This window comes from Hypomesus nipponensis, chromosome 23 (genome assembly GCF_054491055.1).
Source record: "Hypomesus nipponensis isolate SF chromosome 23, ASM5449105v1, whole genome shotgun sequence".
Lineage (NCBI taxonomy): Eukaryota > Metazoa > Chordata > Actinopteri > Osmeriformes > Osmeridae > Hypomesus > Hypomesus nipponensis.
Window position 1 is genome coordinate 9,896,809 of NC_140383.1, and position 16,618 is coordinate 9,913,426.

At 43.2% G+C, this 16,618-nt stretch overlaps 3 protein-coding genes across 4 annotated transcripts; 2 read left to right on the plus strand and 1 right to left on the minus strand.

The window, feature by feature from the left end:
- Window positions 1-446: 446 nt before the first annotated feature.
- LOC146234151 (uncharacterized) lies at window positions 447-6,940 on the minus strand. Of its 2 annotated transcripts, XM_084689488.1 has the most exons (11): window positions 6,738-6,940; window positions 5,874-6,113; window positions 5,555-5,675; window positions 4,368-4,520; window positions 3,998-4,174; window positions 3,438-3,511; window positions 3,102-3,299; window positions 2,712-2,849; window positions 2,447-2,536; window positions 1,978-2,121; window positions 447-1,889 (listed from the first exon to the last, which is right to left on the minus strand). In XM_084689488.1, exons 2-11 carry the CDS (start codon window positions 6,111-6,113, stop codon window positions 1,761-1,763), a joined length of 1,464 nt encoding a protein of 487 aa, XP_084545614.1. In that variant the 5' UTR covers window positions 6,738-6,940; the 3' UTR covers window positions 447-1,760. The 2 variants fall into 2 exon arrangements, with proteins under 2 accessions (XP_084545614.1, XP_084545615.1); XM_084689489.1 differs by lacking the exons at window positions 3,998-4,174; window positions 4,368-4,520 and having other exon boundaries at window positions 6,738-6,916.
- Window positions 6,941-7,034: 94 nt separating this feature from the next.
- On the plus strand, window positions 7,035-8,928 carry LOC146234152 (uncharacterized protein C3orf38 homolog). Its single transcript, XM_084689490.1, has 4 exons — window positions 7,035-7,268; window positions 7,482-7,672; window positions 7,798-8,018; window positions 8,131-8,928. The coding sequence occupies exons 1-4, from the start codon at window positions 7,142-7,144 to the stop codon at window positions 8,495-8,497; spliced, it is 906 nt and encodes a 301-aa protein (XP_084545616.1). The 5' UTR covers window positions 7,035-7,141; the 3' UTR covers window positions 8,498-8,928.
- Window positions 8,929-9,451: 523 nt separating this feature from the next.
- Window positions 9,452-11,662, plus strand: LOC146234153 (uncharacterized protein C3orf38 homolog). The gene is made up of 4 exons (XM_084689649.1): window positions 9,452-9,651; window positions 10,103-10,296; window positions 10,406-10,504; window positions 10,856-11,662. Exons 1-4 carry the CDS (start codon window positions 9,522-9,524, stop codon window positions 11,438-11,440), a joined length of 1,008 nt encoding a protein of 335 aa, XP_084545775.1. The 5' UTR covers window positions 9,452-9,521; the 3' UTR covers window positions 11,441-11,662.
- Window positions 11,663-16,618: the final 4,956 nt, after the last annotated feature.

Genomic DNA, 16,618 nt, shown 5'->3' on the forward strand with positions numbered 1-16,618 from the left:
CTACCTGTGAATATGTGTCTATGCATTTGATTACAAATGTTTTATACGAATGATTTTTGACACTAGATAACAGGTGTACTTGTCAAGTATGTGCAAGGTTCTGTGTGATTTGGATTTATATGTTGGATATTTGGTACAAGGATTAATACATGAGGACATTTAAAATAATGTGTATATGTGTATTTACTTGATTTGTACTGAAAGGTGTCATTTATTTTTCTTAAAGAAAAGACTTGGCTTGTTTAAATAAACACTTGTTTTTGAAGCAATGAAATTGTCTGTTAGATTTTTGTACAGATGTTAATCAATTGTTTCACAGCAAATGGCTCAAGATGGCAGCTATGGTCAGGTGCACTGCTATGAACTATCTTTAAGGTAAAGAAATATGAAAACACTGTTTGACATAGTGTCGAACTGAAAAAGCCAACACAAATACTGCAGACCACTTAGCTGTAATAATCATTTTATTAATTTGCATAATTTTCTTCAAAAAAGTATTGCTTTGAAGTCAGGTTGTTGTCAAATCCAGGCAAGAGGCAAGAGCATGATAAAAGTCTTAACAGTATAATAGATTTGCATCACATTGGTTTCCTGACAGTGAGGTGAGGTAAGGTTGGAAGAGTCCATTAGTCAAACTATCAGCTCTGAACACCTCGAAATAAGACCAGTTCATATTGCAGCTGAACTACGTTCAAAGAGCAGTTGGACCCCAGTGGAAACGCTACACCAAGTGCCAACTTGTAAGAAATGTGGGGCCAGATAGGAACATGGCAGGGTTTTGGTGAGATAAGCTCTCATGCAGGATCAGGGTTTGAAGGCACTGGCTAGAGGACTGGGGGAGAGGGATGTGTCCAAGCTACCAGTCAGGATCAGAAACATAGCCCATGCATCAAAAGCATTCCAGTTCATGCATTTGAGTGAGTGAAAGAGACAAGGTTGATGCCTAACCCAGAAGGGTTATAGTAGGTCTGACATGATGTTAACATTTGTGTAAAAGATTTGAGGGAAAGACAACGGACACAAAAAAAAATCTTACATGAAACGAGGCTGTATCTGTTACAGTAGACTGTGCTGTGACGATGCTATGCCATTTAAAGAAACATTTCGCTCATATAAGAAGCTCAGTTTGAGGCCATTGCATCGTGGGACAGTTGACCTGAGACACCCAGTTGCATTGTGCTGTGGCTGGAGAGGGGATAACCACTCTGTTAGCAAACCGTTGAGAAATGAGCTCCGTATGAATATTGCTACATGCAGGGCTCTGTAGGAAACATGATATCACAAAGCTGGGTTTAGCAGCTTTTCGATTCAGAACCACAAAGTCCAGGAAAAGCGACACAAAAGGATCCGTAAGCTGTACTGTAGATACATATGACATTTCTTTCCGTACTTCCAACATGGTCCTTTAAAGATACATTTGAAGAAAATCCAAGATAATAGACAAGTTTAAAGGTGCCTTTCTTGCAATAATTGCATGCAAAGGGTTTAATTCAAGTACAGTGTCAATAAAGATTCAAAGTCAAAACCATTTCCAAACTATAATAAATAGCTTTGCTTTTAGCTTTCAGGGCTTGAAATGAAAGAAAGGTTAGAAAGGTATTTACTTGTACACAGTGCATACGAGCCCTGGCTCCACCTCGTCATACTACAACTGGTCATAAGAGAACAATATATTAGCATGGCCTCAAGAAAACCAGAGCTGTTCTTCTGTATAGAAGAGAGAGAAGATCGGTGGAAGTTCTTGGTTTGGTTGGTTTCTCTCAGTGGGAGCTGTTAGTGCTCCAGTCATAGGGCAGGTAGCTGAGCCGGACCTTCCCACCAGTGACAACACTCTGCAGGCTGGACTTCTTAGGAGACTCACTCATGTGCTCCAGGACCCAGTTCAGTAGCTGATAGAGGATGGTATGTTACACAGGTCATATAAGAAGCCACACACACAACGTTCATGTGTAAGACCGTCATCATTCTGAAAGGTACCTTCTCGTCCGTGCCTCCAAAGTCAGCCTTGTACCACTTGAAGATCTGGCTGAGTCGCACTTCTCCTTTCCCAGAATCCACCACACAGGCGTCATCGTCCTCCAGGAAGGCTTCGGCCGCCGTGCGCAGCTGACTGTCGATGTCCTAACGGGATTGTTCAGGGGGGATCGAGGATTTCATTCAAAGACAGGTTTGAGAACAAACAGGTCCTCGGACCACAGGTGCCAGGACGAGGGTACATTTACATTTACATTTAGTCATTTAGCAGACGCTCTTATCCAGAGCGACTTACAGTAAGTACAGGGACATTCCCCCCGAGGCAAGTAGGGTGAAGTGCCTTGCCTAAGGACACAACGTCATTTGGCACAGCCGGGAATCGATCTAGCAACCTTCAGATTACTAGCCCGGTTCCCTCACCGCTCAGCCATCTGACTCCCTATTGCATGAAGGGATACGGCCAGTGTCCTACCTGGGGAGTGTAGGTTTTGATGGGTGGGCAGCCCTTCGCTCCACAGTTCAGAGCAAAGTGGATGAGGGGTTCTGCATCTGGGAGAGCCACCTGGTCAACAATAAAGAATGACATGGACATGTAGAAGTCTCCCTCAGGTCTAGATCTGATGGGTTCATTCTTGGATTTTTTATTGTCAGCAGCGATGTATATAACGTAACTGAGTGGCTATTTCAGCAGTCTGTCCGTTGATCTTCAGGCGTTGGAGGGGGGGGGGGAGTCTTACCTGCAAACGAGGATCAGTCTTGGAAAAAGGCCTGAGGAGCTGTGCGACGCCCTTTCTGTTCCCCCTCAACACTCCGTTCTCAATGTCCTGCAGGGTAAACACCTCTCCTCCAATCAGGTAGCTCACATAGTTGAAGAACTACAGTGGGAAGAAGAAAGACAGAAGACGATGAGGTTCCACGTCTACACGTCTAGATTACCAGTACAGGAAAACGTTTCCAAAAGAAATCTCTGGATCTGAGTACAGATATTGACCATGAGCTGTACTTAACTTTATAATTCTCAACTAAAAGGTCCCCCTACTGTTACATTCTAACACTCAAGGCTGTACAGCTGTATCATTCTAGTTATCTTTAGGTACTCCAAGATTGTCACCTCCGAACAAACTCACCCTGTATCTTTGCCACATGTTGGTGGGGGCGCCTAGTCGAAGGTGTCCGTGGATGACCAGGGCGTTGTAAGTGTTGATAAAGAAGGCGAGCTTCTCCTCCCTGCTCAGAGACAGCAGCTCCACCCTCTGAAGCTGCACAGCTAGATCGCAGTAGCGCTCAAACACCGGGCTGAGAGACATGGCCTTGTAGTCCACACACTGCAACGACGAACAGGGAACAAACATGCACTGATCAATACAGCTTACACACACACACACACACACACACACAGTAGAACAGTGCACGATACCACAGGGTCAGGCCATAACCCTAAGTAACAGGAGGGAGGACGTTACCTTTCCGTCAGCAGACAGGTGTTCAGAGAACAGCTTCAGAATCATTTCCCTAAGGATGGTTGACAGCTCCGCAGCTACAATGAGAGAGGAGACAGGTTTGTGGTCTGATTTTACATTAATTCTTTTATGTTTTTCAACACCAACAGTAGAAAGCCGCTTAACAAACGAGGCAAAGTCAAAGACGTAGCAAATGAGCCATGCAGAGAAAGAGACGTACAACACACAGACGTCAACACAAAATAAAGGCGCACGGACGCACACAGGCACGGCTTCTTCCGCAGCTAAACTAGTTAGAGCGGTAGGCAGCATGTGTTACACAGACAAAGTCACTCGGTAGCAGAGCCACTTGGCCACTAGAGGGCCGACTGCACGCTAAATCTATTTCAACATAGACTCAGTCGTTAGTATCGTAGTACCTAGTAACTAGTATCTTAGTCTAAACCCGCCACATAGCAAGCAAAAATAACCTAGGCAGACGCTTTCGGAAAGAACCGGAAAGAACTAGGAGTCCCATGGGGCCCAGGGAGAAGGCGTCCCTCTCTGGTCCCACTCTCACCTACCCTGGAGTGGCTTGCAGGTGGCTGTCTGTCCTGTGTTGAGGGCTGAGTGGGGGTCATGCTCCATTAGCCTGTACAGTGAGTCGTTCCCTGCAAACTCCCCCTTCCCACACCCAGACACAGCGACCATGTACTTCTTCTCCAGCAGGCCCTGACCAGTCTCACGGGCCTCAGCCGTGGCTAGCGGGCGGTTAGGTGATGGTTGTAGTCCAGGCAGAATCATATCATTAGAATCGGAGGGCAACTGAGGTACCAGATTTGTTAGGATCACTGGTTTTCATTGTTAAGATTTATCTGTTATTCTTTGGGTAGAGATTTTGTAATGTAAGTTGCATACTGTACTGTGTGTGTTTGTATTGTAGAGGAGACTTACCCATGCCCCTCTCCTTCTGTAGCCAGCCAATCAGCTGAGCTCCAGAGAAACTGTTTTTGTACAAGCTCAGCCCCTTCCTCTGACTGCCAATAACATCACTCCGCTTGAGCTCCACTACCATGTTAGCTAATGGGTCCCTCTCACACTCAAATTCTGCAGAGAAGGACACACACACACACGCTCACACAACCTGAAGTACTGCAGCTGAACTATAATTACATCTGGGATCAAGTGATCAAGCTCAACTTCCTCCTGGCCAGCAACTCTTAAGAGCATAAGAAGCCCAAATGGTTAATGAAACATACTACATATCAATAATACTATGTCTATAACCTATGGAATAAAATGTGTCTTTTCATTTCTGTCTCAATTAACTTGTAGACAGACTTGAGCAATGTTTGGTGTGGGCTGTATGCAGGACGGCTATGACGCAGACAAATAATTAACGAGGGCCCATTGGCCAAGTGAAAAGTTCAACAGCACGCAAGGACACGGAACACACACTCGACCTGACTATTTCCCTATGCAAATGACGACATCCCACGCAGTCAAACCGATCCCCTTCTTATGAAATGTGACTGTTATTACTGCCAAACAGCAACATGTCCAAATACGTCCATGTCGAGCCTACTCTTTAAAAACAGGATCTTCTTTAATCTGGTTATGGTAGGTAGAACGCTATAACATGGGTAAAAGGGTGATCGGACTCTTTAAACGCGAAACAAAAAAAGATCATTAATGGGATGAATGACGGGCCACACCAAAAATGATTTCTACTTGGCCGAGGTTACAACTTATGGTTACTCTATGACTTGTATACTGTTTGGAATGCTCTGAATATAATAGACAAGGTTTGAACTACTATACCCTGCTATATTAGCTCATGAGAACATGGAACGTCAGGGCCATTTCTAGGAGCCCTATCTAAAGCCTAAACAAAAACGATCTGGCATGCGGCGTCCTCTTTCTGTGCTTGCAAAAGCTATGTTGATTGTCATCCCCCTGACGAAACGTGTGAGTAAAACTGATCCTATTGAACTGCCCTTCATTCCTGTATTCATTGTCCAGTCCTCTGAGATGCTCAACTCGAATAGATCAGAACACTGACAATGCTGCAGGGCTTCAGACGTTTCAATACAGCATTACAAATAAGAATAAACCCAGATCATTGTCTGGGATCCACTGACCTTCATCAGCTTCTACAGGTTCTTCTGAAACGTCTGAGTGGTTCTCAGGAATGGGCGGGGCATCTGCTGGAACAGGCTCTTCCTTCACCAAACGCACCAGCCGTGCCAACTCCTCAGGTGCCTAAGAACATAAAGCAATCCATTATGATTTCACAACATTTCAGAGGCTTTTAGTACACAGTCAATACTAGCAATATTGACAAACCCTAACACAAACCTTAACACTGACTACTATTACGACTTGAATTTTATAAATGTGGTGTTTGGGAAACCGAATGACAGCTGGGATGAGAGGAATGATGATGAAGTCTTTTCTCACTAGTTTCTGCAGTTGGTCATTCCCTCCGACGTGGACGCTGTTGAAAAAGATCTGAGGTACAGTGCTTCGTCCAGTCAGCTCTTTCACTTTGACCCTCAGCTCTGGGTGTCTCCCCATGTCCACATCCCACACAGGGACACCCAGTCGGCCCAGGCTGGCCTTGGCCTGCACACAGTGGGGACAGCCTGTGATGGAGTAGACCGTCACTCGTCCAGCGGCGGTGGCCACAGTCTCCGCCATCTAAATCAAGAGACGCAAGAGAAAAGTGACATATGAGAATGGGAGAAAGAAAAAGGCAGTGGCTGCGTAGTTCTAGATCGAGGAGTGTTTGATATTACTTCCTGAATATGTCAGTTATGTGCTAAGGTCATGTGTTGTAAGTTCAAGTGATGAAACCTTAAAGTGTTGCAATAAGTCGATTTTGTTATCCCCATAGCCTACTACTGGTTCTCGTACGTTACCAACCTTAACTTATTTGTGATATTCTACAAGGCATGATGGATAATTTACACTTTAAATGATCGTTATCAATTATCCACCTCAGTATGGCCTGCTGTGAGGTTTAGACACATTACTAGTATTCTATGAACACTGTTGTGGCACATAATAACGTATGTAATTTAACGAGCTCGGTTCAACATTGTGCAAACGCTAGATAGCCTAGATGAGCGTTAACCAATTATTCCAATTTGATGGGCGACTTGACGACTGTAGCCTGAACAGGATCTGTAAAGTTCATAGACCAACAGCTTTGCTGTTTTACTGTATCATGGTATAAAACATCCAGGTAGCCAGAAAACACAAGCACGGAATGCTCTGCTACAATGATACGTGGTTATTAACTAGCTATAGCTAGCATCTTACCTCGGGAAGACAGGCAAACGATATTACAGATCTCAGAAAAGGTGCTTAATGCTGAGCAACGTCCAGTACTGTCGTCTACATAATGGCGCAACCATAGGCAATAAAGCTAGCAAGTTAAGTTATAGCAAGCTATAAAGTTAACTCGCTAGCTGGCTCTTGACCTGTCCTGCGTGGACTGGAGCACTATCTGTGTAGCAGGGTCCACTCTGCCTAAGCATATCATCCTGCTGTTTGTTTAGCTCGGTAGAGGAAGATGGAACGGTCAACACAAGCTTTGTTTCCGTTCGGATGATTGTTTGGTGGGACTCATACGAGAAGACTCGAAGACGTATTTGTTAGCCAGAGCGTAGAGCAGCGCTGTTGAGTGTGTTTACTATTGAAATCTCTATGAGGCAAGTTTAAAGATGCAAGGTTTGACCCATATAGAGCGTAACGGCTGTAAAAAAATGTTGGGTCTTCTGTCAAAAGGAGACATTTTGTCCCTTACTGACACAGTCACCAATAAGATGATTGCTGTGGAGAGTGTCACAGGTGAGGTACAGTGCTGCTGTTTTTACTGCTAATACAGCTAGAGGCTAGCTAGCTTACTGTATAGTACAGTTAGAAACTAGCTAGGTACAGTAGAGCTAGATATGATTGAAACTTTTATTTGTCGGGCAACTCGTGCTTACTGTAATAGAGAACTACTGTAGCTAGGTAGCAAGAGGTTCATGCATTTCTAATAATGACATGCGTCAATCACAGAGGCTGTGGAGGCGATTCTTTCATACTCAAATTGTGCAGAGGAACTGTTGAAACGAAAGAAGGTACACCGTGACGTCATATTCAAGTATCTGGCAAAGGAAGGCGTCGTCATACCCTCAAACAGCGAGAAACACCAGTTGATCAAGAAAACATTAGAGTTCTGGTCAAACGCTACAGTAAAAACTGAAAAGGTAAGACGTGACTGTCGATTTGCGTCAGTGTTTCTGGCCCATGGGCTTTACATAACATGCAGAGGTCAGCTCAAATGTAATGGTCCACCTAGATATATTTATGGCTCAAATGTTATTGCTTTCAGGTTGTCTTTAGTCAGAGCCCAGACACTGAAGCAGAGCAAAGGGTTTCAGTGACAGCTGATGTTGCGGGGGAAGCCGTCTTTGAACCGTTAGCCTTGGCACGACAGTTCTGCCAATGGTTCTACCAGCTCTTGAACAGCCAGAACCCCTCTCTGGGCCAGCCACCTCAAGACTGGGGTCCACAACACTTCTGGGAGGATGTGAGGCTGTGCCTTCTCACCAGGTAAGATTCCAGTCTGGTTTTATTAGACCTACCATATGGACATATTTTCTGTATATTGTTCATGCAGATATATCTGCATTAGATTGTATTTGAAGTTGTACATCTCTCTCAGCATCAATGGGCAGCAGACGGAGGAGTTCCATGGCTCTGCGCTGGCCAGTTTGCGCCTGTTAGCCTTGACCAGGGATGAGAAGCTCCTCCTGAGCCCCAACCTGGAGCCCCATGGCCTCAGGGCTCTGTCCTCCCCCCATGGCCTGGTGATGGTGGCTGTGGCTGGGACTATCCACAGAGACAGAGCCTGCTTGGGAATCTATGAGCAGGTCTTTGGCCTCATCCGCTCCCCTCTGGACAAAAACCAATGGAAGATCAAGTTTGTGAACTTGAAGATCAGAGGACAGGACTCTCTGAGCGGGGCTGAGGAGCTCGTGTCTCCTGCTCTGACTTGTGACTCCAGTGAGCTTCAGCTCCTCTGTAGCTGATGAGTGGGGACTGATTCTGGGGAGAACTGGGTCTAGATGCTGTGGAGACTTCTAGAATGTAAATAATGCTTATAGTACATTATGGAAATTACTGTTGTTGTTCTCACTGAAGAGAAAAACAACACAAAGAGAAGTGAAGATTCATTAAGTTTAAAATGTGTTGTCATCATCAAGGCTGTGGATAACTAGGCCTAAGTTATACTCTTTCCAAAGAAAATATTTGCAGAACATGACCTTAAGTTACTTAAATTGCCACTGTTGGTGATGGTATGTGCCTTAAAGTATATTACAAAACAGTATGTGGACTGAAGTTACTTAATGCTTTAGTGGCAAGAAATGTAATTCATTGTAAATATGCACAATACTTAAAGCTGCAATAACACTGCTGATAACTGCTGATAACATTACAAAATAAATTCAAATATGAGAAACAGCACTTCCAATTATTGTCTGAACTTACGTGCTTTCTTTCAGCTTGAGTTGGATTGACAGGGGTTTTCCAAAATAATCAAAGGAGGAAAGCCAGCCTCGCATTATACGACGAGAGAGCGGGGATGTTCCAAAACATGTAGATTGACATTCCACAAGCACTGAGCTGTCTATCGATAAATATTTCTCATAGAGGGCCCCATTAGCTTACACAACATGTTTATACCGGACGAAACCTTTTTTTTTTACTGAAAAAGCTAACCTATTGTACATTTACGGCCACAGTAAACTCTGTGTCTGTGAAAACGTACATGGCAATAAAAACAAATTCTGATTTAAATTGCAAACAAGTAAGTAAATGCTTTTGCATTAATTGCTGCCATCTGCTGGTGAAATACATTATCTGATGCCAAAAGTGTTTGACTGATGAACTTTCCCTTTCTTTTCTTATACTTCAAAGAAAAACGAAAGCTACAGTTTCCGGGCTTATTTCAATAGCAAATCAATTGGAATAGGCCTATCAGAGTGCTTCACGTACAAGATTAGAGTGCTGCACATTTTCTTACTTTACACTTCAACCAACTTCATTAAAAGGATGCCTGAAAGTTTGACTTTTGAGGAGAGATCCGGCTGCAGAACGATTCTAGAGATGTTGCCAAGAGACAACATACTATCGCTACATCACACTGTTACTAATTTAGAGAAAGGCTGGATTAGTACCACACGTAAGAGCTAATTTAATCTTTTAAACTTTAGTGCATTTGAAAGCACAACACCATAATACCAAATAAATAAGCACATTTATATTTATTAACGCGTTAAACCAGAAAAACATATTGGGAGATTACATGTGAATAACTAGAATTGTTACGTCTGCCATTCTTTCACCGCTTTAAAAGGCAAGAGCTTTGTAATATAATTTATATTTGTTGACTGTTGTTTAGAATGACCAGATGCTGTGAGTTTATAGAAGACGTGTTAGGATCCTTATCACTCTGCCGAATGACATTTGTGTTACGTGTCCTCCAGTAGATAGGTCACAGTGCTCTGTTAAGTGCTTTCATATTAGATAAATAATTTGTATTAATCCGGCAATCCTGACAGTTCGAGTATACCGTGTCTTTCAAATTCTTCTTTGACAGCTTTCTTATTAGAAACTGTGTCTTTTTGTATCAGAAGCAATTGATGACATTATTTCACATTCCAAAAATGCTGGGGAGCTATTGACACGAAGGAAAGTCCAACGTGATGTCCTTTTCACTTACCTTCAAAATAAAGGGATTGCTTTGCCCAAAGCCACTGACAAACAACAGTTAGTGTATCTGGCCCTGACACACTGGTCTAAGAATCTGTACAGTCCTCCACTTAAGGTAAAGTTGGCACACAACCACACTTCTGGTGCATGTTAATAATTATTCTATGCTTGAGGGGGGGGGGGGGGTTGATCACTAAATTGATTAATGTATCTTCTATCCTCAGAAATCTTCTACTGGCAGTAGTTTATTGACATGCCCAGTTTTACCTACATCAATCACCCCCATTATGACACCACCCTCCAACCCTGCACCTTCCTTCCAGGTAGCCTACCCATGTCACCAGTGTCATGCGCTTTTTTTTTCAGTTTGTTTTCTGTCACCTTATCACTTCTGACATAGTTAAATGAATTACTGTTCAACTCCTGCACTGTATTTATAGGAGATAGGCACTTGAGTCTTAGCAATCCTAAAATGAAAAATGCATAGTTATGATTATAAATATGAAAATTTGAAAAAAATGTTTAACCCTTAACTCACAATACAAATGAGCCACCGGATGGACGGTTAACTCATCGTTATAGATCATTGTGACTGTGATATGAAAAGCTGTAAAATGTTGCCTCAGTTTTGTAGTGACAAGTTACATATCAGTGAAATGTAATTACTTTTCTAGGTATCTGTCAAACCAGAGAGTGCACTTGTGTTTGAACAAAGCTCCCCGTTGACAAAGCTGAAGGATGAAAGTTCTGGAAATGACCTCCCAGTCATGGCCCAAGAATTCTGCAAGTGGTTCTACCAGCTTCTGAATGGCTTAAACCCCTCTCTGGGTCAAATGGCTCAAGACTTGAATCCCTTGCACTTCTGGGAGGATGTAAAGCTGCGTATCGTTTCCAAAACTGGAAGTGAAGAGTATGATGGTTCTGAGCTAGTCAGTCTGCGCCTGTTAGCCTTGGCCAAGGATGAGAGGCTCCTCCTGAGCCCCAACCTGGGGCCCGATGGCCTCAGGGCTCTGTCCTCTTCCCATGGCCTTGTGCTGGTGGCTGTGGCTGGGACTATCCACAGAGACAGTGCCTGCCTTGGAATTTATGAGCAGGTCTTTGGCCTCATCCGCTCCCCTCTGGACAACAACCAATGGAAGATTAAGTTCTCTGAAGTCAGAATGCAAAAGAAGGATGACTTAAGTGTAGGAGATGAGCTGGCTCCTCCCCCGTTAACTTGGGACACCAGTGAACTAGAGAGGCTATGTGGCTCTCCTTGATCTACATGAAGGCTGATCTACGTCAGGGATAAACATACTGGTATAATGCTCTGTTATCCTCTATATATTTATTATTATTTATAACAACAGTAGAAAAGAACATTAGACCAGCCGATTATATTCTGGACATTTGCTATGTGTATTAATTCTATTGTATTTAGTTTATCATATGTTTACTGTGCATCTTCCCACCACAGTAAATCAACAGTTTGTTTATACTTACTTGGCGATTAAACTCCATTCTGATTCTGATTCTTGTTTTGTAACTTCCTCTATTTGTAATGTCATTGTTGGGGACAAGAAACGTAGTATGCTCAAAACCTTTACTTTTAAAAATGTATTTCTTATGTTTTTAAAATAATTGAACACTACATTGTCAGTATGTGCTTTGCATAAGTTATAATCATATTACAAAGGAATTAACATATTTTCTCCTTGTCTGTCTTTCCAATTTTACTGCTGTGCTTGGAGGACTTTCCATGTTCCAGGGCACCCCATCATTTTTTTCCTTTTCTGCACACACTTCTTCCAATTATTTTAATTGTTGATCTTTCTCGCTCTGTGTCATCCTCAGCCCTATCACATTATCACAAAAACATTACTCTCTGTCTGTATTTATCCACTGTGATTACTGTTGTGAAAGGTTCCCATCTATCCTCTCAACCCTCATTAACACTTATATATGGTAATCCATTTCTGTACAACTCATCAATCGTTACCTGCATGCACTTCAAGTTCATCTCTCCACTCTCTAGAGCTGTAGATATCCTTTCTCCAGGGCTGTAGATATCCTTTCTCCAGAGCTGTAGATATCCTTTCTCTCAGAGCTGTAGATATCCTTTCTCTCAGAGCTGTAGATATCCTCTCATCTCTCCACTTTGCAGAGCTGTAGATATCCTTTCTCCAGAGCTGTAGATATCCTTTCTCTCAGAGCTGTAGATATCCTCCCTCTCAGAGCTGTAGATATCCTCCCTCTCTCAGAGCTGGGATCACCTGTCCCACCTCCTGGTTCTTCCCCTCAGCCACTCTCCATCTGTGCTGTTACTGTCAGGATCAGCATCTGTAATTGGCCTTAGCCTGTTTTCCTTTCATTTGACAACTTTAAAATGTTTGTGCATTGTCTGTGATTGTGTGTTTTTTATCTTAATGTGTGTGTTTTAATTATTCGCTATTGTACAGCACTTTGGTTAAGAGCTGTCAAATATGCTTAATAAAAAAATATGACCGACTGATTGACATTAACCATTGTACACATTTCCTCCAGGGACAAATACATTGCTACTGTAAATAAAAGAAAAAAGGGTAAGAGTAGTTTAGTTTGCCTCAACAAGTTACAGCATTGTCATGTTGACTGTATATACTTGTGTGTCGGTGGTTGAGATAATCTAGCAATGTTTTGAGCAACACTGTGATGTAAAACATAAAATTAATAATCCATCTGTTTTTACCAACAGGTTGACAATTTTAATGAAATTATTCAGATTGTGACCTTGCACACTATCTGTTTCTTTATTTAAATGTTTTGGGATCTGGCCCTCCATCTTTTTTATTTGAGTGTGTCAGATTTGACTCATTATCTTCTTGTATTGAATTGGTCCATATATGTCCCTCTGTCTGTTCCTCGAAGGAGAGTAGGGTAGCTCCAGTATGGTGGGGCTTGCAATGCTCCAGTGACTTTGTGGTATTGGTGGGAAATGTTACATGTGGGAAATTATTCTTGGCACCCTCTTCAAAGATCCTGGAATAGTTCATATCTCTGTGTCTATGGCAGGCTCTTTGTGCTTTACTAGGCCATAGTTGTGGTGGAGGAAACCACCCAGGCCATTGATCTGGGCCTGTTGAACTTACCGAAAGAATAATAACAAGCTTCTTGCCGTCTTCTTTATGGCACTTGGCTTTCCTCTGTTTAATAAGCGGTTTGGCCACGGCTGCCGCTCTGACGCACGGCTTCAGAAATATACTGCTCAGTGGCGTCTGCTGATCACTGCGACTTTGGAACTTTTTTTTTTTTTCACTCTCTAATAGGGACGTGTGTTTCTCATAAAGGATTTGGATAGTGGAATCTTTAATAAGCTTTTGTGGGGTGAAGTGCACGTAGTAACAATTTTCATTGCCAAGTAGATTTGCTTCAGGATTTCAGTTGGACATTATGGTTTAAAAAACTTTTTTTTTTGGTGTAGTTTAGGGAATTTAGTTGTATGTGCCTAGTGATAGGACTTGATCAACGTCTGTGTGATAAGGAGTGATAGGAAGTCAGATGGCCGAGCGGTTAGGGAATTGGACTATTAATCAGATGGTTGCCGGTTCGATTCCTGGCCGTGAAAAATGACATTGTGTCCTGGGTTAGGGTTAAGCACTTCACCCTACTTGCCTTGGGGGAATGTCCCTTGACTTACTGTAAGTCACTCTGGATACGAGCGTCTTCTAAATGTAGAGGCGTCTTTGCAATATGGTTCATTTCTATCAAATATGACTTTACAGAGCAATTAATGTTTACATGTATTTAGTAAAACGTTATATGTCTGTTTTGAACTGGGAAACCCTTTTATGACAGCTTAACGTATGGGTTGAGTGAGTCATATACTGGATGATTACACTCTTAACATGTGAAGAAATGTGTCATATAACCTATTGTTTTATGACCCTCAAATAAGTTTGAGACATTCTGGGTGAAATGACCACTTAGAACAGAAGGTGGCATACTTGTCTCGTGATGTAGACTCAAGGTTTTGAACCCTGGCCAAATCAAAAGCTTTTAAAGCGATTATGTGAGGAAAGTCGTCAATTTACTAGCACAGTCTGAGCTAGTTTATGTTACCAGGCAGTTTCTTGTGGCCTTGGTCGTGAACAGAACAGTAAATTTGAGAGTTTACTGTGAATTGTCCTCCATTAAATTAATAGGACTCTGAAGAAGGCACGTTAAGCTATTGCCTTTCAAAGGTATGAGAGACACATTTCTCCAAAGTTATTGAAGTGCCAGTAATTTATTGACACACGTGAAGGCAACAGCGCCAGCTTAGGTGATACTCTAAGAGACGGACAATAAAAACCGAATTTATGCTTCAACAGAAGAAATCAATCAGCAGACAACAATATTATTTTCACAGCTGAGTGACAAATTACATTAGGAAGAGAGCTCAATCAAAGTTCCTGTTGATGCCTTTCTTCAATTTTTTTGATTTAGGAGCAATTCAATCTGAACATAATCTTAAATACAAGCAAGCACTAGGTTCATGATAAAAGACCATTGTTTGGGATTGTTCTTGTGTTTCGAAACATGACAAGAAGAAAGTTAGGGCCAACAACTGAATCTCGTTAGACTAGACTGGCATAATGAAGTTAACGTTTCTCCCTAAGTCTGGTATGTGCATTTATTTTTGTCTGACTTCATTGTTCCGTTTCAGCACAAATTGATTTGGACAGTTGAAACACCGATCAGAGTTCCAGCCGGCGTTCTATTTTCAGGACCAGTGTAGCTTTACCCACGCGTAATTATCTGTAGTAAACATTGGAAACGTGAGACCACAGAGCAACACGCGGCATCCAAGGAAACAAACGAAGGGGTCGTGACCCTTGACGCTGTAGTTTAGCGTCAGTTTGAGAAACAACAACCAGAGCCCTTTCTCCAGGAAGATAAACAGTGTGTTTCTGCAAGGGAGGAGAAACATCTGTGTACTGGAACACACATCTCAGTACGCAAAGCCATGTATACATAACACAGAGGAAGATTTTCTGGACGCTCTGGAGCATCACCATCTTTATATAGCTTAACATCGCGGCGAATGGCAGCAGCAACACGACTATCTCTCCACAAACGCTTCTCCTCCTGTCCATCCTCTGCTCCATCCCTCCATCATTCCCTCCCTCCAGTCAGGGGCCGCAGCCCCTCCCTTTGCCATCAGAAAGAGATGATCACGTTATCAGAGGGTTGCCAGGAGGTTGTCAGCTCTCATTGGGCCCTCTGTCCGAGCGGCCGGTTGGCGGATATGTGGTGTTGCCAAGCTCCCAGCGCCCATCCTCCAGGACATCTGCTGTGGAGGGCTCCAGCCCAAGAAGCATCTTAATCCCCATCTCAGGCCCGCTGCTTGCCTGCTTGTATTAATTGCCCTTGCCTCGCTCGCTGTTTGCTTCTGATTACACTCATTAATTTAAATTCCCCCGGAAACCTACCACCATACACACACACACACACACACACACGTTCTCCATGACAGTGGCTGACCATTTGTATACCATTAGCAGCTGTTAATGTCAGCCATGTCCACTTCCTGCTTCTGTGTCTGCCTGCCTGTTTGCCTGTCTGCTTGCCTGTCTGTATGTCAGCGTTCTAGCCTGTCTGTCTGTCTGTCTGTTAACTTGTCTGTCTGTCAGTCTGTCTGTCTGTCTGTCTGTCTGTCTGTCTGTCTGTCTTCTTGCCTGTTTTTGTATGTGGCCATGTGTACATGCATGTGTACATGCGCATGCTCTCCCACAGCAGCCCAGCAATTACTGCATAAAGCCCACCTGACCTGTGGAGCTGTTAAATTCACTCTTCACACCCAGCTGTGTGGCCTCTACCTCTCACCCTGTCACCTTGCAACCGCGGGCTTTCTGGGAACTCTGTAGTCGCCTTGAGTGATTCATTCTGCAGCTGTACCCTAACAGGCCTCTAGAGGGCGACTGCACAGAGGTCACCCCCCCGCTGCTCTCTGCTGAGGAACAGGCCCAAATAAAAACCCCTGAAGCCTGACAACTTCCTCAACTAAAACCCACGTAACCCAATTACAAAAGACTGCCTGGATGGAGAAATGAAAACGTTCCGGACTAAATTTCCCAAGAGAACTGTATTCCTTTATTAAATCATTTTTCTCCTTCAGATTCTCAAGGATTGCTTCAGCATTTCACTATTGAGTGACTCAACAAGCCAGAACTATGCCGTAAGGGTAAGATGGAAGTGCTGTCGGTGATGCACCTACACCTCTTCTACAGAAGCCACGGAACCTATCATTTTATAGGTCATACTTGAACAGGCACACATTGCTATCTTTCTAAAGGACAGTCAGATAATAAGCTCAGATAGTCTCAGCCCTGTTGGTGCTAAAAGCCTTCATTACCCAGGAGGCTGCGGGGCTTCAGGGCTTGCCGGGGGATGCTGGGGGATGTAGGCACAGAGAGAAAGGAGGGTGTAGTATTCTCGCA